The sequence below is a fragment of the Sander lucioperca genome, chromosome 14 (assembly GCF_008315115.2).
Source record: "Sander lucioperca isolate FBNREF2018 chromosome 14, SLUC_FBN_1.2, whole genome shotgun sequence".
Taxonomy (NCBI): Eukaryota; Metazoa; Chordata; class Actinopteri; order Perciformes; family Percidae; genus Sander; species Sander lucioperca.
In genome coordinates, this window is record NC_050186.1 from 5,139,516 (window position 1) to 5,167,273 (window position 27,758).

Consider the following 27,758-nt stretch of genomic DNA (forward strand, 5'->3'; position numbering starts at 1 on the left):
TCTATCTATCTATCTATAAATATATAAAAGTAGGCAACTTCAGAGATAATTTGTCTTTTGCAGCCACAAAGTAACTGTAATCAATAAAAAAAATCCTCTTATGTTGAAATGCATTCACTGTTCTTTTAACATCTGGATGGCGATGTCATGGAAAATGGACTGCATTTATATATTTCTTTTATCCAAAGAGCTCTATATTTTGCATCTCATTCATCCATTCACAACTACATCTATGTGGCCATGTGGCCTACAGCAATACATATCATGTACATGTAAAGATATGTGAGGAATACATTTTAAATGTATAGCCTAGATAAAGAAGTGAAATGTAAGACTTTCCCCTCTCATAATTAATCTAAACAGTGTATCCAGCTATGTCAGTGAGTATGGTTACATTTACATCAGTGTCCAGGTTTTGAGTCATATCCTGGCTTTGATCTTATTCCAGGTATGACTGAGTCTATTTACTGGTATGACTGATTTCTTACTGAAAATTAGTTTTTTATTCAATTGAAATATTTCCACCCAAAAATGGAAAAGTAAAAACAATCCGTTCTTTCTTCTAGCTTTTCATTTATCTACTTATTTACACATTTACCTGTTATCCCCTCTAAATGATAGGTGCTATTTTTTTAATGCTTCATCTGCTTCACAAGAAAGTTGTCTGTGAAAGGAACATATATGAACATGCTTGCTCTTTAATGTGATGTGATTTATTTAAAATATATACGATAAAATAAAGGGATGAAATTAGGCAATGAGAATGAAACAGAGATGCAGAACATTCAAATCTGGATAATCATCAAATTTAATTCCAATGGATTCAAGGATTTTTCTCTCTGTATCATGCTTTTTTTAAATTGATTTGTTGTTTTTCACAGGTCACAGTCTGAATAATTTTAAATAAATAGGGTTTTGCTGCTTTGAATCCTTAAGACAATAAAATATTGCCAGAGCTCATGATAGCCAAGACAAGCAGAACCCTAGAGGGAGCACTTGTCTCACTCTTCTTCAACCATTCGTTTTAAATGGCTGCAAATATCTTTCACTGATCCACCAGCTACTGTATGTTTTTTTGTGTTCTCAGTAATAAAGTCACAAAAGTCACATTGTACAGATTTGGACTATAAACAAAAATAATGATGAATTTACACAAATGTTTATTAAAGCAGTTAACATTGAGCCTATAGGAGTTATGTTTCTAGTGTAAACACATAATTCACTCCACCAATTTGGCCAGTTCAATTTATTTTGAGTTTATTACATTTTTATGCAGTGACAAATGTTTTTATTAGCCTACGGTGCTTTAAATGGTGATATATTAGACCATACTGTTTATCCTAATGAAGGAACATTTCTGAATACTTAGGAAGATGAGAAAATGCAAATGTCACTGACAATCACCAGAATACCTGTTTGGCATTATAACATGCTCAGAGATACATACCTACATGATACACAAAGGTCAGTGGCACCTGGAAAGTTGTGGTGTCTAATGTTTCCCCAGAGCATGATACAAACAGAGCACAAAGACACAACAGTAGAAAGTGTAGTGTCTGTTGAGTCAGTGCATGTGAACGCTGCAAAAACAGACCTGTAAGCACTTGCTCACGGGGATATTTTGGGTACATTCTATGCAGGGCTGTAGAGGCCTTAATTCTGGCGCAAAAACAGACAAACCTGTATTGGAACAAGCTCTAATTTTGTGATGTTGCACATGTTTTGCAAATCCTCCTATATGAAGCTATAACTTAATGCATGGTCATGACATGACAGCAAAGACTCCTTTACTTTGAGAAACTGTAGAGAAAGAGTCCTCAAATACCACGGTGTCAAGTTAGGCTACTGCAGCTTAATGACACTGTCTATTTTTGTAAATCTCCACCCATCTCTTTGTGTGCATACATATCAATATTAATTGTGTTTATGTGAAAACTTTGTTCCAATGATGGCATTGATTAACATGAACAATCATCCTCATTTTGTTGTATGACATTGCATCTTGCGTTGCATTCTTTCTTTGCTACTCTACACTGCTCTACAAAAAACAACAACCATTTGCTCTAAATGTTTGACTTTTTTTTCTGATGTCTAACAATGCACACACAACCAGGTAACACATGAGAATCTCAGACTGCTGAAACTCTTTCCCTTCCGACTCTCTCTGTCAGAGAGTATTTTTAAAGCAGTTTCAGTTCCTGCTATTTGAACTGTTTCAGAGCACACACCATTGCACTGGTGTTGTTTCCTGTCAGATTTTTCTGTGGTAAGAGCCATGTGACGGGAAACTAGTGTCAACGGCTGTGACCATTTGGTATAAAATGAGATGAATGAAGTTAAAAACAATCAAAAGACTGAAACACTATGTTAAAACCACTCAAGCTTTATGTCAAGTAAACATTTACTTTGCATACTACACAGAGCACACTTGTGAACACGTAGTTGCACTGTTGTTGGCATATACACAGTATTCGATGACATAATTCGAAGGGGGCGTCGGCCATATTGTATGGACAAACCTCAGTAAAACCGCATTTATTCACACTTAAAATAACTAGAAAATGCATTTCCTGCGGAAAATGCGTGGGAATGCTGAATAGCTGAATTGCTAAAGCTAAACTGGATGAATAGCTTAAATCAGTAAGAAGAAGTTGAAGTAGTGAGAATAGTTGAAAAAGTGGAAATCGTTTTAATACGTATGAATTTCATTAAAAAGTTAAAAGCTTATGCTAAACTGAACTGTTGGCTTCAAAAGTTAAATAATGACAAAAGACGTAGAACATTGTGAGGTCTGAGTATATTTTCTAACTGATAATCACTCACAAATGCAGAAATATGAAACAAATAGTACGAAAAATCTTAAAGCTCAAATGCACTACACTGCTAAAAAATCAGGAAAATTGTTAGAGTTGGAAGCTAAACTGCATTACCCAAGTGAAGAGCTAAAATACATTGTTAGAAAAGCTTGAAGCTGAACTGTAATACTGTCAAAGATGAAAGTTGAAATGAATTACCTAAAACGGCTGAAAGAAGAAATACTTTGTATTATTATCAGACACTGCATAGAACGAAAAAGCATCAATTTAGCTGATATGAGATGTGAAATATATTAGGTAAAAAGAATGGGGCTGAACAAAAGGAAAGAGAGGACAGAGAGAAGGAGAGAAGAGAGGAGAGAAAGAGAGGAGAGGAAAAAGAGAGAGAGCCAAAATAAAACATGAATAGCTGAATTGTTAAAGCTAAACTGGTTGAATAGCTTAAATCCGTAAGAATAAGTTGAAGTAGTGAGAATAGTTAGTGAATAGTAAAAAGTGAAATGACACCTTGATCAGGGACACATTGACTGATGTAACCCAGTGGTATTTGAAACAGGATCTCCCACACCAAAGGCATGTGCACTATCCACTACACTATCATCTGTATAGATCACAAATGTTCCTTTAGCACTTATAAAGCCTCTCTTTGATCATTGATCACCACACCTGCTAATGAGTGTGAGAGAACCGTAGGTTCTTTATTTAGAACTGTAGGTGAAAGTATGAAGGAGCTGAAAATTTTGGGAGCGGAAGAAAATTTGAAGGATTTGAAGCATGATCTCATTGACTTCAATGTTAAAAAAAAGTGTTAAAAAGCTTAATATTTTAAAAAGTATAAATAGTAGAAAAAAAGTTGAAGACGTCATATTGCATAACTGAGCACATTGGCTGAAACTAGACAAAAATACCTACGTTTTGATGTATAAATTGTGTATGACAATTAGATATTGTGGGCGTGAGAGCAATTTATAGAGAGGGGACAAAGATATTTTTTCTAAGGTGCTGCACTCTAGCGATGACATCATCCACTCTGCCAGACGCCACACACACTCACTAGAAACGCAGAAAAATCCTGAAATGATCACTAAACTTAAACAGCTTTTTCACAAAAACTGTAAAAGATATCAAATTGAAAAGATAGAGCCTAATACCTGAATATTTTGTGAACATTTTAAAGTTTGTTTGGCGTCTGTAGGTGAAAGTATGGAGGGGCTGAAAATTTTGGGAGCGGAAGAAGATTTGAAGGATTTCAAGCATGCTCTCATTGACTTCAATGTTAAAAAAAAGTCATAAAAAGCTTAATATTTTAAAAAGTATAAATAGTAGAAAAAAAGTTGAAGTCCCATCATGAACATTTTAAAAGTTGAATGGTTTTAATAGCTGAACGTATGCAGAAGTTACGGAGAGCCAAAAAACGTACGGAATAATAAGAATAAAGAAAACCGAATAACAATAGTGGGAATGCTGCTGAACAGCATTCCCACTAATAAAACGCAAAGGCAACCACATTTTACTTACTGACAGCCCACTACGCTTTATTAAAGAGATGGAAAAAACAAAGTAAAAACATGACATACAGATCCCTGTACAGAACAAAGCAAACTAATATACACAAAACTGTATTTACACACCAAACCACACAAAAAACAGGTTTCATTCAAAGGTCCATTAAAACACAAAAGAAAGTTATAATTTGTTCAAAACTGATATTGCAAACATATTTTTTACTTTGTATGCCAACATTCACACACACCCCACACATCCCCATTAACTGGTGTTTAGTCTGAAATGTGTACCCGAGGGTATAGCCTAAGTCAGAAACACACACATAGACACACACACACACACACACACACACACACACACGCTTCAGTTGTTTTGTGGGGCATGTAATCAGCCTCACTGACAAACCATAAGCATCTGTTAGACTGATGTGCAGCAGCCTGAAATGAGAAATATCTGCTATAAAAAGAGAAATTAAACTCATTGGAGCATAAATGGCACGTTGAAAGGAAATTATATTTGACCCTGTAAAAAAAATATTAAATTCTGTGCCAAGTGTGATATTTCTTTAACACAAGCAGCTAAACTGAGTGGCATTAAAATAAGTTTATATTTGATCAACATTCAGTAAGAACAGAATTCCATCAGAAATATACAAACATAATAGTCATGCCAATCAGGAACAATGTGGAATATCCAAACAACAACCACTTTATATATTTTAGTGTTATATCCAATATTACAGCCTCACACCACACTATTCAGTGTCCAACGTTAAGTATATAAATATTTCTAAATAAAAGCACAAATATAAAAAAAAAAAAAAATAAATGAGAAAAGAGGAAGAGGTAGCAGGGAAGGAGGAAGTAAAAGGAATTAAGATGGCAAGAGAAAGGAGCACACAGGCAGGAGAGATTTTGTTGAATAGAAAGTGGTTCAGTTTTGGATAAACGGTACCAGCTTTCAATAATGCATGAGAATTAAAAACAAAACAAAAAAAATCATATATGTACATTTTCACCAAATCATTGTCAGTTTTCAGTTTTCTTAATTTCCCTTATATTATTAGTACGTAATTGAAGTTAAGGAGCAGTAGAGGTGTGTTTTAGTAGGGTTGACTGAAAATACTAGAATTTGTGAAGCATTATGAAGGTCTTGTAATGTCTTGTTAACTGCCAGTCTTGGGTGTTAATTGCAAGCCAGCATCTGATTCCAAATATGAATGCTTTTCTATTCACATAGAACTTCGGACCCTTTCAAAAATAACTTCATCAGACCTATAAGTCCTTGACATTGCGAGGTTAGTGTATCAAATAAGCTTTGTGTGCTAGCATAGCCTTATATCAAAAGCTCAGAAAAAGGGGCTCCAGCTGAGCGTGCTTATGGAAATAAGAGTCTGACAAGTGCTTGATGAGAGCCACACTGATTCCATTAAGCTAAAGTGGAGCATACCCAGCGCAAAGCCACACACCATATCAGTTAGGTGGTGTTTCCCCAGCAGCACGCGGGACATGCCCACCAGGAGGGCCCAAAGCACCAACAGGATACGAAGTGGCACAGCCAGGACCAGGTGGGACAGCAGGAACTTGGATACCATAGCGGCCCGGCTGGCATGAGCAGCAGGGAAGGAGTAGATGTCCATGGCGACGCAGTCCATGAAGCCTGGCATCATCTCCCAGGGTCCTCTGCGCTTCACCAGTCTCTGTACTCCAGCCACAGTCATGACGTCAAGAATGAGGGCTGTTGCGAAAAAAGGGAGTTAGATTATAAATGCTAAACAATTTGGTTGACATGCTATAACCTAGACAATTCCAGTAATTAAGATCCTTTACTTAAAAGTAATACCTTCTTTTTTTTTTTTTTTACAGTCTATGAGTAGTACCAATAGTTGACTTTTTCTAAGTGCCACCATAAGGTTCACATTTGTGCTTTTGAGTGAAATGTCTCAACAACTATTGGATGGATTGTCATGACTCAGACATTCATGTTGCCCTCAGGTGGAATTGTAATAACTTTGTGATCCTCATCATCAGGTCATGATTTTAAAGTGTCCAGTACTTTAATTTCTGACTAAATACTTGCAAAAGTTTCCCATCAGCCTTGGCTGTAATTTGTGTTTAGCGCTAATTAACAAATGCTAAAATGCCAACATGGTAAACTAAGTTGGAAAACATGGTAAACATTATGCAGCATGTTAGCATGTTGAAGTTAGCATTTAGCTCAAAGCAACTTTGTCCCCCTAGTACAGCCTCACAGAGCTGCTAGCACGGCAGACTCATAGTCTTGTTAATCTGAAAACAATACTGCACAGAACAATTAACATTTAAGAGTTACAAACTGGACAGCGTGGTTCTATCGTGACTTTTTATATAATGTAGTGATTCTTCAAATAAAGCAGAAAGCAGCTATAGCACATATGTAAACAGATATCTTGGTGACCAAGAATAACCGATAAGCCATACAGTACTGAGAAGCATTTGCTTTGAGTTCACATACCGGACACTTGCAGATGCCCTTTATAGCTCCATAGCACTCCCAAAAATATCCCCAACATTGCCATCTTTAACTTCTGTTCAAGTCTGCCATCTTCACACACACTCAACCAGCCACAAGCTAAATAACTGTCAGTTGTCTGACATATTGGTTTTGCTGCCCTGCTTCTCATTCCAGTCGCCCACTCGCTGTCCTAACAGGGCTATTATTTCATTCTATTCCAGCTCCTTAAAGGCAGGCTAGTGAGGTGGAAGATAAATCTAAATACCAAAAGGAAGAGATGAAGGGACAAAAGAGAGGTGGGCAGACTAGTGAAAAAAGTAAAAAGTTCAGGACATGAGCTAAGCAGACAATGAAACTGGTAAGATGTGAGTGAGGACTTTGGTGCAGGGCCTTATGGTGCCCTCTGGCAGTCCACATCCCAAAGGTACTGAGGGGAGGCAGAAGGTGAGCCAAGCAATGAGGCATCATATTATCAGCTGTAAGGACAAGCCTGTTTGTGGTGCCCTTCAGCTGACTAAAGCAACAGAAAACTCCATCTCCAAGAAGTGCAGAACAGGAGTTGTGTGTGTGTTCAGCTGATGAATGTAAGCAGAGTATTCACTCTCCTTTTAGCTTTGTTTTGGTCTCCACCAACTAATGAGCAAAATATCTATCTCTTCAACACTAAATGCTCCACTACTTTCTATAATTATATTATTATATATAGCTGCTTCAATCGTTGTGGTATTGCTGAATTATTCTGCGAACACAAAATCAAGAGCTGCACACAGGTAGGTGAAATATAATGCTAAATACTGACCTGTCTGTTCCATCAAGCATTATGAAAATTCAATTAAAGACAACAGCTGTGTGATGTCATGTGTTTGTTACTGTCATCATCCATGCAGTCCTTAAATACTGTACATGGAGCTGGGCATTTAAATTACACCAGACTCTGCCTCAATGATCTTATCAAGAGAAGCAGTGATAGTGATGTTATCGATATTGTTGTGATCACAACTGCATACCTGAAGCATCTACCAGTTGTCTGTATCTTTCCTCTTTGAATGAATGTTTTAAAAGAAGTGTGGGTGATATGAGGTAAACATGGCTTCTTGGAGAAACGGAGTAACTAAGTAAAGAAAGAAGAAGAAACCAGAAAACACCAAAGCAGAGCTACACCTCAGTTGATAAGAATGGGAACATCCTCTGCACAGTCAAGGTCTGCTTTGGGAGTCTCTGACATGCTCAGTAGTGTTGTTGACAGTCCCAGTCATTTCAAAACACTATATGGGAAATATTTCTTCACAGTTCATATGCTCATGGTAGTGGAATGAATTAAACCGAACCTGACAGGCCAGTCTTGGTTGATTACTTTCCTGCTAGGTGAAAACAAAACAGAATTTTAGTCAGCATTAAATAGTAATTCCCCACCCACTGTTGAGCATGTTTGGAGATTTTCTCCTGACAGACCTCAATAGAAATGATCCTGGGCCAACAAATAATGAACCAGCATTTGGGGCCTCAATCCACAGATTTACGGACTTCCAGTCAGAGCTCAAGGTAGCCACAGCCAGGAGATTTGTACTGCTTTTAGGTCAATCATCTGTGTTTGGGTCCAGACTGTGTGTGTGTGTGTGTGTGTGTGTGTGTGTGTGTGTGTGTGTGTGTGTGTGTGTGTGTGTGTGTGTGTGTACAGTACATGTGCACTTGCCTGCACACCCCCTCCCCCACACACAAACACAGTACCCCCAATCATTCACAAAAATGTTATCTCATATAGTCTGCTCTGCTCTTTGCTATATAATATGTTGGCTTTACACTATTTTTACCATTAGACGGATGGACAATTTAGTTCTGAATCAACAATAAAGACCTTTTATTTTAAATTTTTCACCTATTCCAAAATGTTGTATTTAAATATTCCTGAATACTGAGGTCCTAAACAGTCTTGGAATTGCATAAATTGAATATGACTGGAAACCTGAGACTCTTGTGGATTCAATTAGCACAATTGTATTCGCGTGTGATTATGTTAGTCCCCAGAGTAGCCATTTCATAGTAGTGAGACCATTTTTAAAAAAATTGACTTCACTGTATAAAATGACCTGTGACCTCCAGAATAATCAAACTCTCATGAAACTTTAGAACTACAAACTAGAGACCTAAGGCATTCAGAGGATTTATTACTTTCCTAGGTCAGAGCAGCCCAGATTAGTATGGGATTGATTCAAATGTATTAGATTTTTCAGCTAAAAAATTAATTCTGAAAACTAGGGCTGCACGATATGGGGAAAATATGCAATATGCGATAACGTTGTCGAATATCGCTATAACGATATGACTTGTGATAAATAAACAGATATTAAAGTGTACTCAGTTCTGCTGCTTTCAGTATTCTGCTAAAATACAACTGCTTGTTTAATTTAAAACAAATGAAAGAAAATCATTTTCAAAACATGAACATTGAATTGAACATAAAAGGCACCACTTAGTGCATTTTTCTGCTGATATTTTCTTTCAACTAACACAGAAATCTCTGTCTTTCGCAATTTGTCGCAGCCTTTTGCGATGTGTTTATTGCGCCAGTTGATATCGCGATGACGATAAAAAAACAATATATTGTGTAGCCCTATTGTACACTCTATAACAAAACTAGGTTTCAAGATTAGTAATGCTGTTTATGCCGAATTCCTACCCTATCTATGTTATGCAACTTAAAAATAGCAACATCAATTGTTGCCTCTCTTTAGATGGCAGGAGTGAAATTTATTATTATTTAATAATTATTATTATATTTCAGAATGATGAAGGCAGTTGGAGAACAGTTCGATAAAAAATAGGATGTAGGCTCTACAGATCTACAGATGATTTTTTGACAACTATCATGTTTTCCCAAATGATGTACAGAGTAAATGGCTTGAAAATATAGGACTATAGCTGCCATTCATGGTGGGGAAAATCTCCACAGGGGATCATATACCCCCGATGTTTAAGACATCTGGCTCCGCCCCTGCCTGAGCTACTGTTGAAGTTTTGGAGAGGTTGGTGAGTGTGGTGTGCCATTTACCAAGCAGCAGGTTGACCAGGACCTCTTGCCCAGCCAGAGTGTTACTCCTTGTGAGACACACGATAGTGCCAATGATCCAAGTGATGCCGTGCCCTGTGAACGCTAACAGGGCGACCATGGAGCGGCAGCCTCCCCAGGAGGACGACGTGTAGGCGCACACCCCCATGCGCTTGGACAGACAGATGTCAATGGCGAGGAGGGAGTTTTTCGCTATTCCCTTAAATGAAGGGTTCAGCAGCATACAGTCTTCCTCTGGCATTTTGATGGGCTCTCTCCTATCCTTGCTGCCACTGTCGGTAGGTTCTTCACTCGGCTGGCTTGTTTGGTGCTTGATTTGACCCGGTCGCCTGGCGCTGCCTCGGCTCTCAGAGGGGCAGCCAGCGCCGCCGCCGCCGCCGCCGCCGCCGCGAAGGGGCTGGTTCAGGGATATGAACTCAGGTCTGCTCAGGACGCTGTTTCTCTCCCTCGCCCTGGATCTCACACTGTTACTTGAGGGCATGTTTTGGATAGGGCCAAGTTCTCCTCTGTGGGTGTAATAACCAATTGTCAATCTCCAGAAGATAATTCAAGTGGTGCGAGTTCACCACGACAGTGAAACGTCCCAGGATGAAGCCCCTACAACAGTCCTCCCCCTCCTGTGGCCTTAATAGATATATTTAGACCCACTGGAATGCGCGATGGCCATGCTGTTTATACCCATGCACGCTGGGAGAGTGTATTGAATGGCATTTTCCTCGGCCAATCCAGTGAAACCCGATCTACAGCATGGAGATAAAATAACAACATGAGCATCTTGTTACGCCACAGCATGGCACAACTACACAGTTAACAGGTGCTTCACTGCGTGTGCTGCTGAGAAAAACAGGCTCAGTGTAGGAAATGTGCAAGGAATAGGCTACGCAAGACACGGTGTTGTCATCTTACCAAGCGAAGGCTTCCCTTTTGCCCTGCAGTCTCAATAACACCTCTGGTATCCTGGCAGCGAAGAGAGGGGGATTTAGCATAAGGCGACGCAGGCAAAACCTGAAACAGTTAACCGTCAGCCAATATCGCCAACAAAGGGTGAAGACGAAGCAGCCCAGCTAGTGCAGCATTTGGTACTGCCGTGAGGATTTGACGTAGTTTACGCACAAACCCGATTCAACCTCTGCAGTGCGCTGTGCTGTGGAGCGGAGTTCTCCAAGGTGCTTAAACAGACAGCGGCAGGACAGAGGAGCACCATATCATGACGTCAGCTTTACACAGACAGAGGGAGGATTGTCAGTGGTACCATGCTGCTAAACAAAAAGCTAATAAAAATAAAAGTAATTGAGTAGCCTAAATAAATATAAAGATAAATAATGTGTTTTGTGGATAAAAGCCTAATAAACTCACTTAATAAAATGAATCACGGAAAAATATAAACAAAACAAAATAGAGAAATTATCACACGTTGTTATTATTATTATTAAGTTACTATTAATTTCTCTCCAAGTTAAAAACGGTAAGGAATATGATCTAGTAAGTAAAACATGATAGTGCTGCTATAGGCTGTTGATTAGTAATATTAGCCTATCGTTAGCCTATTTGAAGACGCATGCGTATACGTCTATAAACATAGGTCTATGGGCAAAATACACAAAGGCTCAGCGTAGAAGGTGTAAGGTGAACTGTTAAAACATGTATAATTTCATCTTTCTGTAGGCTGAAATCCGCTACGCCTACATTTCCCAGCATGCCTGCAGCTCAGAGCGGAAGTGTCGTCTCAAAGATACTTATAAAGCTGCTTCCCAGGCAGCTGCATAGACCAATGCGTAGCGGGGGTGAACCTGCCGTGGCAGCGATGGGACGAGCACGGAGAAATGACAGCTTGTGCAGGAATTTAGGCTAAACTGCATCCCATCACTGACAGGACTGCAACTGTCGGCTCGGTCGAACTATGTAACAGCGGGCATTTCTCCCTTTCGAGGCGTTATATTTTTATTTATTTATTTTTAAATCTAAGAATGGATCCGGTGAAATGGGTACTAAAGTTAACCCAGCGGTGTCCTTTGGATGTTGCGGTGCTCCGTCTCCAACTCGACTAGGTTTCAATGCTTGTGGAAATGCTACCTCTCTCTGTGGGACGGTGAAATAATTTGCAGCAGTAAGGGGGATAGTAACAGGAACGGGTGTGAAGGAGATAACGGAATTACCTCTCTGACCGAAGAACTGTGTGAGCCACCGTTCACTCTGAATTTCTCCAGGATTTCACCCTGCTGAGGACACTGGAGCCTTTCCAGGGAATTGTTATATAGGTAGACTTTCTTTTTGCATGTTGTTTTTGTCGGCTGAACATATCCAATTCATGCAATTTCACTGCATGAGCCGTTCATTTTAAGAGATTTAAAGAGCGGTCAGTATAACGCTCTTTAAATCGTTAAATTGCACTTTTTATTGGGAGGAATTGAAGCTCTTGCGGATTAAATGGACATAAGGCTGCTCCACATAATGTGAGCGTCAGCTCTGAGCTGCCATTTGTCGTTTCTAACTGTCCGCGTGCACTGTCTAGCACAAAATTTTTGATTACGACTCTTGTCACCAGCTGGACATAGAGCATTAGCCTTTGGATAGTCCAGAGATTAGTTGGTAATGACATCAAAAATCACACAAAAGATAATTTGACAAGATGTAACATTATAGTTTTCGTTAATTATTTAACTCATAATTAACCAGAACCTTTTACGCGCATCTTTGCAATGGATGCATGTTGCCATAAGTCCTTTTATGATAAAGCACATTTAGGAGGCGATGACTTGTAACTTGACAGCATGAAAACATCAGTGCACGGATAATGGAAAGTTATTCTACCTGCACATGTTTGATGAAGTTGCGTTTACGCACCGGAAAGCATGCGCTCTACAACTAGGCAATGAAGATTTTTTTAGGCATGTTTTCTTCTTTTCTGAAAGTAGTTTTGCATCAAAGATGCATGACTTTTTTTCATGAGACAGTCTGCTATAAATAAACACTTTTAATCTGGTAAGCTATTTAAAAAATTTTTTTTTTTAAACATGATTTGGATCCGCCTGTGGTGATTTTCTTGCTGTTTCCATGCGTCTTTCTTCTTCTCCAGACCTCTGGACGTTGTTGTGGATTGTGTTGCTATTTAATGCAATGGGCTGTATCCAGAGTATCAGGTGTAAGCCTAAGAGTTTCCGAGACAGTATCATCGTCCAGGAGGTGAACACTTCCATTGACCCAAATCCTACCAGCATCGACGAGTCATCCAGCGTGGTCCTGCGCTACCGGACACCGCACTTCCGAGCTCAAGCCCGGGTCCTGGTGCCGCCAGTAGCCGGTAAAGAGACATGGACCATCGGCTGGATTCAAGCCTGTAACCACATGGAGTTCTACAATACGTATGGAAACAAAGGGATGTGAGTATCATGGGCTCTTTTTTTTTTTTTTTTTTACTGTTGTCAGGCTTTGACAGTCATCATTGTTAGGTGATGAGCATGTGTTGAGCATTTGGTTGAGACTCGTGTACCAGGGATTAATGGGAAATATTAAATATAATGCTTTATGTTTGGAATATTGAATCCCAGCACTATTCAGATTGACACTGCCACAAATCAGATTATGTAATTTAAATCAAGGTTGACAGGCTTACTTTGAAAATGTTGTTTTTTATCACAATTACTATTTACCACTTCAGAACTTTGATCATGGGTTACAGAAACAAGTTAACAACACATTTTTAGTATCGATTAATTTGCCAATTATATTTCCGATTAACCGATAAATTGTTTGGTCTAAGACATGAAAAATGTTTTGTTTTGTCCAAAACCCATATTCAGTTTACTATCATATCCACAGTTTTTACTTGAAAAATTACTGAAGCGAATCAATGATCAAAATAGTTAAAGATTATTTTTCTGTTAATCAACACTTTTACATATATTGTGTTTGTACCATCCAAATCTGATTAAAACAGGAGACACTTTGGAGAAGTGTTTTTACCCAAAGTAGAGAACTACATGGAGAGAATTTCAAGTTTTGAGATTGGACTTAAGTAGAAGAATGCCATTTCAAGTAGGCCTACATTAGGCACTCATGGCCAAACTGGACAGACATAGGAGAGAAACAGAGGAGAGAAACGAAAAGAGTTAACCAACCACCAAAAGAGAACCTTTAATTTCAGTGTAATGTCATTGTGAGAGTGTTGGCGTTCCTGTGTTTGTGTTAGACATTATGCTAAAATTATTCTTCAGTGGAAATATTGTTGGGTAGTGAAACTTGTCAATCTGCATCTGGGTTTCCCAGTTGAACACCTGTGCTGTGCAATCAAAATATTACACAATAACATCTGTATTGAGGAAGATAAGTAAATGATTTAAGGAAATAAATTAACTTGTCTGTAAGTGAACTTTAATGTTCAATCAGTAGCTCAGCTATCTAGAGTATGTGGGTTTGGGGCTGCATGCCTGCAGGCTACAAAGTACTTAAAACCTGACGGATATGAGTGCAGGACATTGGGATGGAAAATAATTGCTATGACCTTTCAGATCCCTCCACTTGTCAATACACAGTTATTTAGCACCAGCTAGCGATTACAAATTCAGCTTTAAGGAAATATGCTTATGACACAGAGTGATTGTTAACAGGTCTCTTTCTTCTTTCTTATTATCTGTCCCTTTCTTTCTCTGTGTGTGTGTGTGTGTGTGTGTGTGTGTGTGTGTGTGTAGGATATCGGGACAAATGTTAGACAACTAGCATTATATAGTTATATCCTGTATTGGGCAACCACAAGCAAACGTTACGTGTGTATGCAGAATATGCTTTATCTGTAGATATTGCAGCTAAGGATGTTTGACTGCTGTATGTCTAAGATTAGAGACAGTCCCCTCCCCAACACCCCAAACCCAGTTTGGCCCTGAATATGTGTGTGTGAGAAATAAAGAGACAGTGAGAAAGTCCTCCTTTCTAAAAGTCCAGTGTGATTAATGCTTTTTGTAAACTGCATTTGTGCTTTCATCCAAGCGACACTATTGTATTGTGTATATTTACTCTTTTATCTAGCTGAAATTAAATTGTTACGCTCTTTTGTCAAGTTATTTTTTTACTGTTCATATAGAAGGAACATAGACAGATTCAAAAACGTCCAATTTTGAAACACAACATATACAAAAAGTAAAATAGCTCCCCACTATGAAGTTCAAAACATAAAATTGGAGACAGGTAATTCCCAGTGTTCTGTACTCTACTGGGCTCACAGTAGTAGCCTAGTTTTCGCTCATCTTTCAAGGTATAAAAGATTCTTTTCAAGACGGCATTAACATCTAACAAACGGGATGCAAAATAGCATGAACTGCCACTTCAGTTATTAAAGAGTAATGGTTAATCAGCATACATATAATATGTGCTTAAGAACATAGCTCCTAAGGCAGGAAAGTATCTGTGCCCACACAAAATTAAGAGATAACATTCTCATCAATTCATGACAGCTTATGGTACTATACAGACTAGTCTCGCTTTGCCATACCTTCCTCCACACGCTGCAGAGGAAGGTCTGGCTAGTCCACACAGCATTCCGGGATGGGAGAAAAACGTGCTGTGGTTTATTGACATTTCTTTGAACCAATCACAAACATCGGCGAAAAGACATGCATCCGGTGGAATTTCCTGCAGCACCAGAGCAATCCCGGAAGTGGAACGTTGTGGATATAGACTATATATGGACAAAACACATCGACAAAAAAGATCAGTGGTCACAAACTGGAACTAACCAACATGGATGTAACAGACACATATACAGAATATAGCCCTATATATAAGGGTTTTTAAATGGACCCACCCACAGATCCCCTCTTTGTGCAGTGTCTACATTATTTATTCTACCCCATGTAGCTCACACACTTATACAAATGTAGCCTACTTTACATGTCATGCTATACCCCAGTATTAAAGTCATTAAACTTCATGACCACATTAAGGCCACTTATTTTTCGTGTTCATTTTTGAATCCGCTCTCAGGATGCAAAAGATGTGTCTGCTCTCGCTGCTGAGACTCTCATACTAAGTAGGTTCTTTGATGGCAATAAAGCTTCAGCGTGCTGTAATTGGAGAGAACAGCTGAGGACAGTAATATGGATGATTTCTCTGTTGGCTTTGGGTGATGTGCTCTGGATTCTAGACACATTCATCGTCTCACCTCCCTTTTTGTTGAACATATCATTTAAAATGGCTTTATGTGTGTATTTATCAACAGGCAGGCACATACGGATGGGTGATTACATGAGGCGTCTTGCACTGTTGTAAAAAACAGGAACTGTGGCAGAAGTGAAACTAAAAAAAAAGGAAATGAATATTCATCTGTTGTAAAAATTAGCACTGGCTAGAGTGTTTAAAAAAGAAGGTTAACCCTTGTCATGAACATTAATATTGCACCCAGAACTTACTGGCAGTATTCTTGGTGGAGCAGTGTGTAAGTGTCTACACACGACACATACAGGTGGTGAGGCTTGAGCATGCTGTAGTTCAGGGGTCTTCAACGTTTTTTAGCCAAGGATCCCTTAACTGAAAGAGAGACGGAGCAGGGACCCCCTACTATATGTTGCATATTAAACTAGGTCTTACAACAACTTGTAAGGCAGCCTAAAGCCTTTATAGATAATGTTTTGCTATTCAAATAGCCTAATAATTGTTGGCTTGATTTTATAAATCAATTTATAAAGTTTTGATGGTAAACATATGTGGCACAGTGAATCTTTAGGGTGAACTGTATCTGTGGGTGACTACCTTACCTATAGGCCAGTAAGCAGTGGGGACTTATATTTACTAATAATATGTTGGATTCATGTTAAGACTTTTTAATTTTTGAAAAAACTTTAAAAAACTAACAATAATTTGGAGGCCCACCTCCATTGACTCTGAGGACCCCCTAGGGGCCCCGGACCCCCTGTTGAAGATCCCTGCTGTAGTTGATTAATGAATTGCATTGGCACACTATTTCTTCCCTTCTACTCCTACAAAGTTGATCCATTTGCCGCCATCTGTTATTATTATCAACAGAATTCTGATTGACTAAACAATGTGCCCACACCATGCCAATGAATGTGGCAGCAAAGTTGCAGAAACAGGAAATGAGCTGTGTTGTCATCAGACCTAAAGCTTATAAACCTTTTACATATCACCAATCTAGTCTGCTCAATTACAGCTCTGTGAAATCAACTTCCATTTAGAGTAAAACACATGCAATCTTCACAGACAACATGTCACAGAAGACAGCAGATATCTTTTGGATGCATTTGGTGCAGCTATTCAAGAAGGTTCTTATACTCTCTAACATGTGGCAGTGAAATTGGACTAAGATATTGGTTCAGTCAATTTCGATGTGTAGAGCACAGGGCTTATAATCACTGAAGGTTTAATGCCATAGGCAGGGTCCAAAATTAACTCTTTTATCCACCAGCCAAATGGCTAGTGAATGTTCAAATTTTACCAGGCACTTAATAGATAACCATTATTTTTTGGCTGTTGAGTGAAGCAAATTTAGCAGCCACTTGCATATTGTACCAGCATTTGGCTAGTAGATGGTGCTAATTTTGGACCCTGGCCACAGGTGAACAGGAAATTGCAACCGTGTACTACAGCAGTGGTTTCCAACCTTCTTTCTCCCCCCCAGCCCTGTCAGATGAACTCAAGTAGCTTCATCAACACCACCAGTCATGTTCCAAATGTGGTCATTTGAACTGATTTTAAATTGGATGTTATTTAACACTCTTGTTACAATATATTTTCATACAATTGAACTGCCAGTGTTTAGTTTGGTTGGTCAAGTTTGCATTTATACCACCAGTAGCAGAAGTTAGACGTTTCAAATACTGTATGTATCTAATAAGGGTAGCTAACTGTTAGAACTGTTTATATTCCTTTTAATGTTAGCTATCTGCTCCAGCCATTTATCCATTACTTTTAGCTATCTGTTTAGACTTCTCTGCTCACTTGCTAACTTGTTTGCACCCACTCTCAGGCACAAACTGTGGTGTTCAGGTGTTACAGCTCACTCCATATGTGGATAATATATATATATATATTTTTTTTTTAGTCAAATCATAATTTGCAACCTTTCCAATTACCCCCTGGCAGCAGCAGAAGTAGAAGTTTCCCTGGTTGGGAATCACTGTGCTATAATGCATTGGCAACATTGGCCATAACCGTCATGCTCTGGAGTTACAATGTGAGGCAGTTTAGTATTTTTTTGTTGTTGAGTGAATGCTTTTTTAACATATCTGTGGCTCTATCACAAACACTCACACCACTTATTGCAGACCATTTGGCTGTGACAAAGCAGGAAGCAAAGGCACAAACAGGAAGTGAGGCGTATCTCGGTAATGTTCTCCCCACTCATGATCAAAGTTCCTCAGCAGGTAGACGACTCCACATCGTACCTGCAGTCTACTCTAATTGATGTGCATTTGCTTGCCCCAAACATGCCATTGCTGCTTGCTGCAACAGTATGTTTGATGTACATAAAAAATACTTTTTCACCAGGACAGTTTCACAGCAATTCATGTACAGGACTCTCAGTTTGCCTGTCAAACCAACCAGCATTTAGGCAGTGTAGTGTATTGCTTTCGAGGGAAGTACCACCTGATGAAGTAAAATGCTATGGACATTACATGTTATATATGGCCTCACAAGCACATGTGATAAAGTTCATATGCTTGTGAGGCCATACTGTCTGTGCTGTTAAAAATCCAGAGATGTATATCAAGCTATGTGCTCATAAATAATAAATAAGAGAAGTTTTCCGCTGAGAATCAGATGCAGATATTCACTGTTAAAATCTCATCTAAGTTCATGGCAAAATGGAGAATTGCTGCAAAATGTTTTGGTAGCATCAGTTGAGAGGATTAAGTAATTTTCAGAACATGCGCGTGCACGTGTGCACACACACACACACACACACACACACACACACACACACACACACACACACACACACACACACACACATCAGGCTATTATCATGCCTGACGTGCTAATCTCACCCCCTGGGCAAATACATAAATCAGAATGCGAGGCCAGGATAAGCAGGCAGTAAGTCATGTGGCTGGTGATCACACTGTTGTCTCCTCTGTCCTGCCGAACCTTGGCTTCAGGGAATGAAAGGTAATCTTTTTCCTGTTGCGGGCAGAAAATCTATAGGTGAGACAGACCGTAGGTGCCAGGTCACTTAAGCCATTCAGTATTGCCTGCTGCGTGTGTCACAATATTTTATTGTTGTATTGTATTTCTCCTCTGCAGTTTAAAAATTGGCGGAAATATCCAACTGTGAGGCTTTGAGACAACTCCTTGTGTCTGTCATGTGTTGTTGGATATACAGTGATATCAAGAGGGAGACTTGTAGTCACACTAATTTGAGATGCAAAATTCTCACCTATTTACAGTATACAGAAAGGATTAGACAGGAAAGCTTTTAACATGAGGAATCCTTTGGTTTAGTGTGCCAGAGATAAACCTAATAGATCATTCTGGTTGATTACAACTTGGGTCTTATTTTTGACCATGATTTATATCAGTAATAGAAATGATGATATAACAAAAAAAGAAGTCAGACGGATCATGAAACGTAGGTAGAGGCAAGCAAACAGTAGAATTATGACCCAAACTGTCATCCATCTCAGTTTAAAGACAACTTCCTGGTTCAACTTTGGCTTACTATACTTGTGCAAGCATACCATTTTCCTGTGTAATTAGGCATTATTACAGTTCACATAAGCTAACTTCCAGTTTAACTTCCAAAAGAGTTTTAAATAAGAACTGGCTTGATTGTTGTTGTTTGCTTGTGTTTCCCTGCCTCATCAGACTTAGTTGTAGCGATGATGATGATGAATACAATGTTATTATAACCGATAGAAATGATGACCAAAACTATGATCAAAAGACCAAAGTGGCAATAAAGTGTGATTATCCTTTAATCTCAACAGCCACGCATTTCTGGTTGAATTCTCATCTGTGACTCCTTTCAACTTCCAGGTCGAGTTGGGAGCTCCCCGACCTGCGTGATGGCAAAATCCAGGCCATTAGCGACTCGGATGGGGTGAACTACCCGTGGTACGGCAACACCACGGAGACCTGCACTGTGGTAGGCCCCACCAAGAAGGAGAGCAAGTTTACTGTTAGTATGAATGACAATTTCTACCCCAGCGTGACCTGGGGAGTGCCCGTCAGCGACAGCAACGTGCCTCAGCTTAGCAGCATCCGCCGCGACCAGAGCTTTACGACCTGGCTGGTGGCCATTAACCAGGCCACCTCAGAGACACTTGTCCTGCAGACAATCCGCTGGAGGATGCGGCTTCACATTCAAGTGGACCCAGAGAAGCCTCTGGCTCACAGGGCTGTTCTGAACGAGCCCGTGGCCCAGGAACAACCACAGATCCTGGGCAAGAATGAGCCCATCCCCTCTAACGCCATGGTCAAGCCCAACGCCAATGACGCCCAGGTGCTGATGTGGCGGCCAAAGAATGGTGACCCCGTGGTGGTCATACCACCCAAATACTGACCTGTTTCACTGACCAGACTGGCCTTGGATACCTTAACAGTATCATCTATTATTTGTTTTCTTTCTTTTGTTCCTGCTCATCACCAGCTCCCACTGCTTTAACCTTTTCCCTCCTTTATGCCTCTGTATACTTCTCTCTTACGTTTTAAAGAAGACTGACAGAGAGAAACAGGCAAACGAAACCAGCTCTGAGAAAAAGACCAGCTGTTGCTCTGAGGTCGGGGCTTGAACACACTTTTGAAACTGGAGCGAACAAACTGCAACCATTCTACCTTCAAACTGGGTCGGGTCGCACTGTGCTAAATGAAATCATTGCAAAAATGAAAAACAAGAGCATTTCTTTGTTTTTTTATTTCAGTTTTATATTTTGGCTGTTTGGGCCAAGTGTTGTGGGGTTTGTGAGTGTGGGTGTATTTAAGTATTTACATGAACATGTCTGCGCACATGCTCCATACATGGACATGCACAAACCTTATGTATGAATACCAGTTGTATTTTTATTTATGGGCTGGGAAAGAGTGCATTTAATTTAGTTTTTTGTTGCATTGGGTGATATTACTAGATTTTAGTACTTTTTTAAAAACATGCAAGACATTCAATCCATGCTGCCTTAAGTTTACATCGCTTTCCACTGCAAACTTTTTTCGCCTTAAACAAAGTGCAATGCAGTATTTTGCTCAATTGTCCCATCTCTTCCAGACTGTTGGTGCTGGCATGTGTAGGTTTAGGACAGGAACAATACCACAGAAGAAGACCCGGACTGAAGGCTTTTATGTTCAGTTGCATTTACCTGACAAATGTATTTTGTCTCATGAGTAAAACCTGCATTATGCGTAGACACAGTTATACAACCAAGCGCAAGTGCATTATGCAACCCTTGTCAATAGCACTCAACACAATAATAATGTGCAATAACAACTTGAGCAAAAAGTAGGAAAGCACTCCACCTTATTTCATTCACTTTATTCTGTTTATAGGCAGCCGTAGCATTCAACATCAGAACACAAGTTTACCTTTGTCTGTATCACTCCATCTCAGGGCCCCTTTTCACTTCCTTCCCTTCTTTCATCCATCCTGTCTGGCCTACTCTTTCTTGCCACAGTGAGTAACTAAGTGTTTGCATTGCTCACATTGAACAAGCAATGCTTTGATTAATAAGCAGCCATAGACAGGGGAAATAACTGGAGACTTAATATTATAGAAAGAAAAGGCAACAAAAATCAATAAAATGTGTATACGATTGTCAAGATTGACAGCACAGCAGATAGCCTGCTGTTTTTATTCTCCAGTTATTAAGATCAAAACATGTCTCTCATGTTAACAGTGTTTTTTGCCTTCCACTATTCTTTCTCTCGTTTTGATCCGTCTTCGAGGCTGAGAAGCAGAGCAGGAGGCATGCAAGTTTGATCCTGACTGCTCGGTTGGCATATAGATGACCCACTTTTGTGCCCTGCCAGTGGTAGCGCTCGCTGCAGAAATGTGGGGTTTGTCTCCCTTAAGTTCACCCCCAGCAAATGTAAGACACAGGCAGACGCATACACAAACAGCTCTGGTCAGCTAAATACCAACATTAAATGAGATGTCAGTTTAGCTGTTGAGCTTTCAAAAGGGCTTCAGCTGCAAACTTAAAACTTTTAAAAGCAGAGAAAAATTGCATCATTTGGCATCATGAGGAGCCAAAATATGGGTAAAAAGTTATTTATGTGCATACTATTTTAAAATGTGTTAACGAGCTCTGTTAGTTTGTTCTGTTAATGGCCAGTTTTTCACTTTCACATGCTACAAACATCTTCTTACTGTTGGCTCACCAACTTCCTGTGTTTTGCCTCCAACCAAAGAAATAATTTGCATGCAAGTCGGACCTGCTCATGTATTTCACAAAGATCAGTAAGCTGCTGCTATTTCAGTGTATTAGTGTCTCCCTACTACCGGCTGTACAAAGCATTCATCCATCAAACAAGCCACATTTCTTTGTGTTTTTTTTTTTAAGATATTCTGTCCATTTAACCATTACAAAACATAACTATTTTATGATTCAACTCATTAGTACTTTGATTTGGCTAATATTTATACCAAGACTGTAAAGGAATAGTTCAACATTTTGGGAAATAAGCTTATTCACTTTTGTTGCAGAGAATAAGATTACAAGATAGATACTCTCATGTCTGTGCGCTAAATATGAAGCTACATCTGGCAGGTAGCTTAGCTTAGCAAGACTAGAAGCAGCCTGGCTCTGTCCAAAGATAACAAAATACACCTACCAGCACCTCTAAAGCTCACTAATTAACGCATTATATCTCACTTGTTTTATCCGTACAAAAACCAAAGTGTAAAAATTACAAGTTGTGGCTTCACGGGGTTTCTACATAACCATCTCCTGGTTGTAGCTTCATGTTTAGTATACAGATACGAGAGTGATATCAATATTCTCATCTAACTCTTGGCAAGAAAACTGCAGAGCACCATGCAGATTCATGTTGTAATATTTAGCTGAACCAGAGCTAAAAAAATTTATAACCACGATAGCCTCTGCTCTGGGTAGGCTGGGTCGCAGGGCACTGTGGTGAAGGAAGAAGAGAAGTAAAAGACTATTGGGGGACTGCTGTCATAATTAGATCTACTGTGACACACTTACATGCCCTAGATGGACTGAACTGTGCCAAGTCGTGCCATGCAATGCAAGGGCCAGCTAGAGTCATGGGTGAGGTTTAAGTGAGATCAGATAGCAAAGGTCAGGGTCAAAGTCGACAGTCGAGTGGCGGTGAGGGAATGAATATGAAGATGACAACAAATTGAATCCATTTAGACATTAAAACCAGCTTAAAATAACAGTGACATTTACCAAGCGCAACTTGGATGTCAACCACAAGTTATTTCAATTTGGGGTTTGTTTTGAGGGGAGCAGAGAAAGCTGCGGCTCATGACCTTTCACTTAACGTAGCATTTGTATCAGCCTCGTAATGTCTTGTGATGATCTATTGACACTGTGGATAGTACTCAAGCTGCACTGTGTAATTAAACCTTGACACGCAAAGTGTCCCACACTCACATCATGTATGTGTGTGTGTGTGTGTGTGTGTGTGTGTGTGTGTGTTAAATCCCATTTGAGGGATTTAGGCAGGATGAGGAGTTTCACTGATGTGATTCTGTTGTTGAGTCATGAATCTCTCTCTCACACAAACAGTGCAGGGAAGGTTACGTCCTTGTCATAAAACAGGGAAATAGCTTGCCCCCTCTCTGTCTCTGTCTGACACACACACACACACACACACACACACACACACACACACACACACACACACACACACACACACACACACACACTCCCTGAGGGGAAAGGAGCAGGCCTGGCGTGGTATCCGATTGTCACAGCAGTGTCACATTGGCAGTGTGAACTTATTTATCAGCCCTGCACGTGGACCGGCTGAACACATGCTACAAAGCCATATTCACAAACACACCTGTTAACTTACAAACAGGAAGTGACACGTGTATTTTTTGTGTGGTTAAATAAGAGTGAGTAGGTTATGAAAGAGAAATGGAAGTATTGAGGTCACTGAGTAGGTGCCTGTCAACAGCATTTCATGTTATATTGTAGGATAAGGGCACTAATAGTCTTCTCTGTGTGTGTCTGAGTCTGTTTAAGATGTGTTAATGTGTATTTTATGTTCGCACAACAGAAGAACTTCATAAATGCTTTATGTGCTTCCTTAACTAAGCCACAGAAAAACAAAATCGCACATTTTTAATTTGCTCTATGGAGGGCAAAAGGTGCCAAAATTGGACAAAGCCAAAACTATGCAGAAGGACATTGTTAGTAACTCGTGAACTCTAAAACCTCTTGGCACTTAATAACAAGCCTGCTTTCAGTTGTTTTTGATCATTAAATGCATTAGCATATTTGTATTTCCAGAGAAACATCACAAAGGCAAATGTGGATGAAAGCCTCCTCTCATAAATCTACACCATTACACTTCTTCTGAGGGCTGCTACCTTTGCTTCAGAACGTTATGCAGTTATTTAACTCCCATGACACATCAGTGAATCATCATCCTTTTATTTAAACCAATAAAACATCCCAAGTTCACACTCAGGACCTCCTGCCTTCATCCTGCCTTTGACTTTTGGTTCTATCCCATGAAAAAGAAAAGTTCAGTTCATCTTGCTGTTCTTCTTACTTCAAAAATAAAGTCAACATGGTTTAAATACAAATGTAGCACATACGATAATATGAGCGACCATGTATGCTTCTCATTTTGTTTGGCTTGTTTTCTGGAAATACATCACTGGAATAGTTAAAGCAGTTTGTGTTTTTTTTTTTTTTTTTGTATAGCTTTGACTTTTACACCGATACTTGAAAATGGGTCAGTTCTGGCAAATATTTAAAACTGTGAAAATGCAACCCCTGAAAAAATACATAAAAAGTTTTTTTTTCATGAATGAATAAAACGTACAATTATTATCTGTTGTCCTTCCTTTTCTTTTTAGCTTAAATGTGGAGATATACCTTTCCCATTGTGATATTCAAACTGAAAACAACAATGAGTTTCCTTTGCTGTCTACATTGCCTTCCTTAATGACTAATTTATACTGCATGATTCTACTAGTTTCATCCATACATGTGTCACTTCAGGGTGATTCCTTACCAAACATGTTGGTCTGTGTGTTCCTTTATTGCACAAATCAAAGAACCAGATAACCCTCTGAGTCACGACAGAAACGTAGTCTTGAGTGTTGAATTGAAAAATCTTGAAAGCCTGTACGCGTATGAACAAACCCAGAGGCTACACATACATGGCTGAGCACATGATGCACTGTATGCCTCCGGCAGTCAAGAGATTTCTACAGCATCAGAAAGGATGTTACTGCTCTAAATATGTCTCTTTTTGTTGACGACAGTGATTAAAAGCAATGAAAAAAGATAGACTAAAGAAAGGACATCTACTAGAGTGAAAGGATGGGATAAAATCAGGAGAGGATGAACAAGATACACGCTATTACCTTTACAGCCAGTATGAGCCAGTACTGGTAAAAAATACTCCAGTCTCTGTTGAAGTGTGGAAAATGGCGACTCATGAAGTGACTCTTTCTATTATCTCTCCTCCATCTCTCATTATTGACTCCTTCACAGTTCTTTTCAATCCTATTCATTTATAGTAGCCTATTATTCTCTGGATATTCATTTATACTTTGTTTTCATTTACACTTTTAGCTATACTGCTATTTAAAAGATAAGACAATATATTGTGTTTTTTTATTGTCAATAAATCCTATTAAAAGACCAATACTTTCTGACTTCCATACCCTGCCTGTGGCATTAAATCTTTAAAAACTGCTTACTAATATTTCATTTCATTTTCAAAAAAGGTTCAGTAATTTCCAAAAACAGCTGGGCATTGGGACTACTTTCAACTATGAATTAAAATACATTTGGTGTCCTAGTGATTATTACAGTATGTGGGATTGACCTAAAATAAACTGCAGTGCCTGTGTTCTATGTAGCGAAGGAACATGTCAGCTAGTGCAAAAGCGTGGCTCATTGATTTGTTGTTGTTGTTGAATTTTTTAGGCCATCATTTTTATAGGACAGCTGAAGACATGAAAGGGGAGAGAGAGAGGGGAATGACACGCAACAAAGGTCAACAGGTCGGAGTCGAACGTGCGGCCGCTGCGTCAAGGAATAAACCTCTTTATATGTGCATGTGCTCTACCAGGTGAGCTACCCAGGTGCCCTGTGCGGCTCATTGATGTGGTTTTAATAGATTTCAGAGAACAATGGAGGTCTATGGCACAGAAGAATAATCTATATTAGGCTTTGACAAAGCAGGCAATAATTGTAAGTATGATCAATTTATTGTTTGTTTTATTTTTTCATGGGATTTGATGGCAATAAGTAAAATATAAAAAAATATCTGTGACCTTATCCGTTCATATATTCTACTGTTTATGTGTCATATTTCTATTTATACTCTTCTCTTCAAAGGAGATTTAAAGGATATCAAAAAGTATAACTGACTTAAATTCTGAGCAACTCACAAATCCTTAGACAAGTTTGGGATTTATCCACTGGTGGCTTTAATGAGAAGCGTGAAAAGTCTGGATAACAGTGAAGTAGAGAAGATAGAGGTACACTGATACTATACTTGGATTTAATGGTACAGAACTATGTACAGCTTCTATTGAAAGTGTTTATGCAGTGTTGACAAAGAATCAATACTTTCTGAAGGCACTGACTGTGATGTTTATGTCTGTTATGAAATGATCAGAGATTGAAGAGGCCACAAACTGCACCGTGTTCGGACCACTGCGCTTTCAATGATGTAATATCCCGTTTGGCCTGTTGGATTCTCAGTCAACACAAACGGGACAAAGGAATGAAGGGAGAAACAATGAAGGATTTCTATTGAGCCACATAGTTTCCTCCAGTCACCAGTTTTGAGATTCATATTGATAGTATTAGTCACAGGGTTTCTGCAGAGTTCTCCAAGTTAAATGTAAGTCTTGTTAATACCTTTTTAATACCACATAAAACGCAATTTTACAATCATACCGACCACAGCATGGAAGTATGATGAATACATCACATTTGTTTTTTCCCCTAACAGAATATAACAATAATTTCTTAGGATTTCATTAATTAACACAACCTGGACTCATGTAAGTGGCAGAAAATGGGTGTATTCATTAATCAATTAAGTTTTTGCTAGACACTTGTATATTATGGGATGTTGAGTTTCCTAGCGACTGCAGTTAGCAGTAGTGACAGTGTTTCCTACATGTCTGAAACTCCACAAAAAGGATTAAACAGCCTGCTGCAAACACAATCTACTTTCGCCACAATTCCACTTTGGGTTAATACATAAAACTGTTTTGTATCTGAGATTACTGGCTACAACAGGCAATTCAATGCTTTTTCAAGGCCTGCAGACAATATCATGTAATTTGTAATGTAAATGTAATGCAGAAAAGTAAATTGTCATTGTCTGCGCTCACATTACAACCTCACAGTTATGTACGAGATTGGTGTTTTACATCTGGACTGTCAGACTAAGACTTAAATAAGGACAACAACGGCTTACTATATAGTATAGTGTAATTTTCCAATTAAATTAATGTTAGCCATTAAACACTGAACATCCCACAAGCTGTGACAAGGTTGCTTATAGGCAAACTTGAATTGCCATCAGTGTAATTACAGCCTGTGATGCAGTTGGATGCTACATCTCCCACACTCTGCCAAGGCTTTTGTGATGAACACAAACATCACAAGCAGCTCCTGAGGGAAAGCATCTAGATCCTTTACACAATTATAAGCTGAACTGCTTTATGAGAAGTTAAACTGAACACCTCATCGGACCTGAACTTG

The 27,758-nt window shown here is 39.2% G+C and overlaps 2 protein-coding genes across 6 annotated transcripts; one reads left to right on the forward strand and one right to left on the reverse strand.

Annotated features, from left to right (window-relative positions):
- Positions 1 to 4,331: 4,331 nt before the first annotated feature.
- Positions 4,332 to 11,101, reverse strand: LOC116062841 (inactive phospholipid phosphatase 7). Of its 3 annotated transcripts, none has more exons than XM_035991513.1 (3): positions 10,789 to 11,101; positions 9,865 to 10,388; positions 5,671 to 6,059 (listed from the first exon to the last, which is right to left on the reverse strand). In XM_035991513.1, the coding sequence occupies exons 2-3, from the start codon at positions 10,361 to 10,363 to the stop codon at positions 5,671 to 5,673; spliced, it is 888 nt and encodes a 295-aa protein (XP_035847406.1). In that variant the 5' UTR covers positions 10,364 to 10,388; positions 10,789 to 11,101. The 3 variants fall into 3 exon arrangements, with proteins under 3 accessions (XP_035847405.1, XP_035847406.1, XP_031173441.1); XM_031317581.2 differs by having other exon boundaries at positions 9,865 to 10,622; positions 10,789 to 11,099; XM_035991512.1 differs by lacking the exon at positions 10,789 to 11,101 and having other exon boundaries at positions 4,332 to 6,059; positions 9,865 to 10,363.
- Positions 11,102 to 11,621: 520 nt separating this feature from the next.
- On the forward strand, positions 11,622 to 24,854 carry fam78ab (family with sequence similarity 78 member Ab). Of its 3 annotated transcripts, none has more exons than XM_031317584.2 (3): positions 11,624 to 12,864; positions 12,959 to 13,262; positions 19,867 to 24,854. In XM_031317584.2, the coding sequence occupies exons 2-3, from the start codon at positions 13,000 to 13,002 to the stop codon at positions 20,390 to 20,392; spliced, it is 789 nt and encodes a 262-aa protein (XP_031173444.1). In that variant the 5' UTR covers positions 11,624 to 12,864; positions 12,959 to 12,999; the 3' UTR covers positions 20,393 to 24,854. The 3 variants fall into 3 exon arrangements, with proteins under 3 accessions (XP_031173442.1, XP_031173444.1, XP_031173445.1); XM_031317585.2 differs by having other exon boundaries at positions 11,625 to 12,140; XM_031317582.2 differs by having other exon boundaries at positions 11,622 to 13,262.
- The last annotated feature ends 2,904 nt before the right edge of the window (positions 24,855 to 27,758 follow it).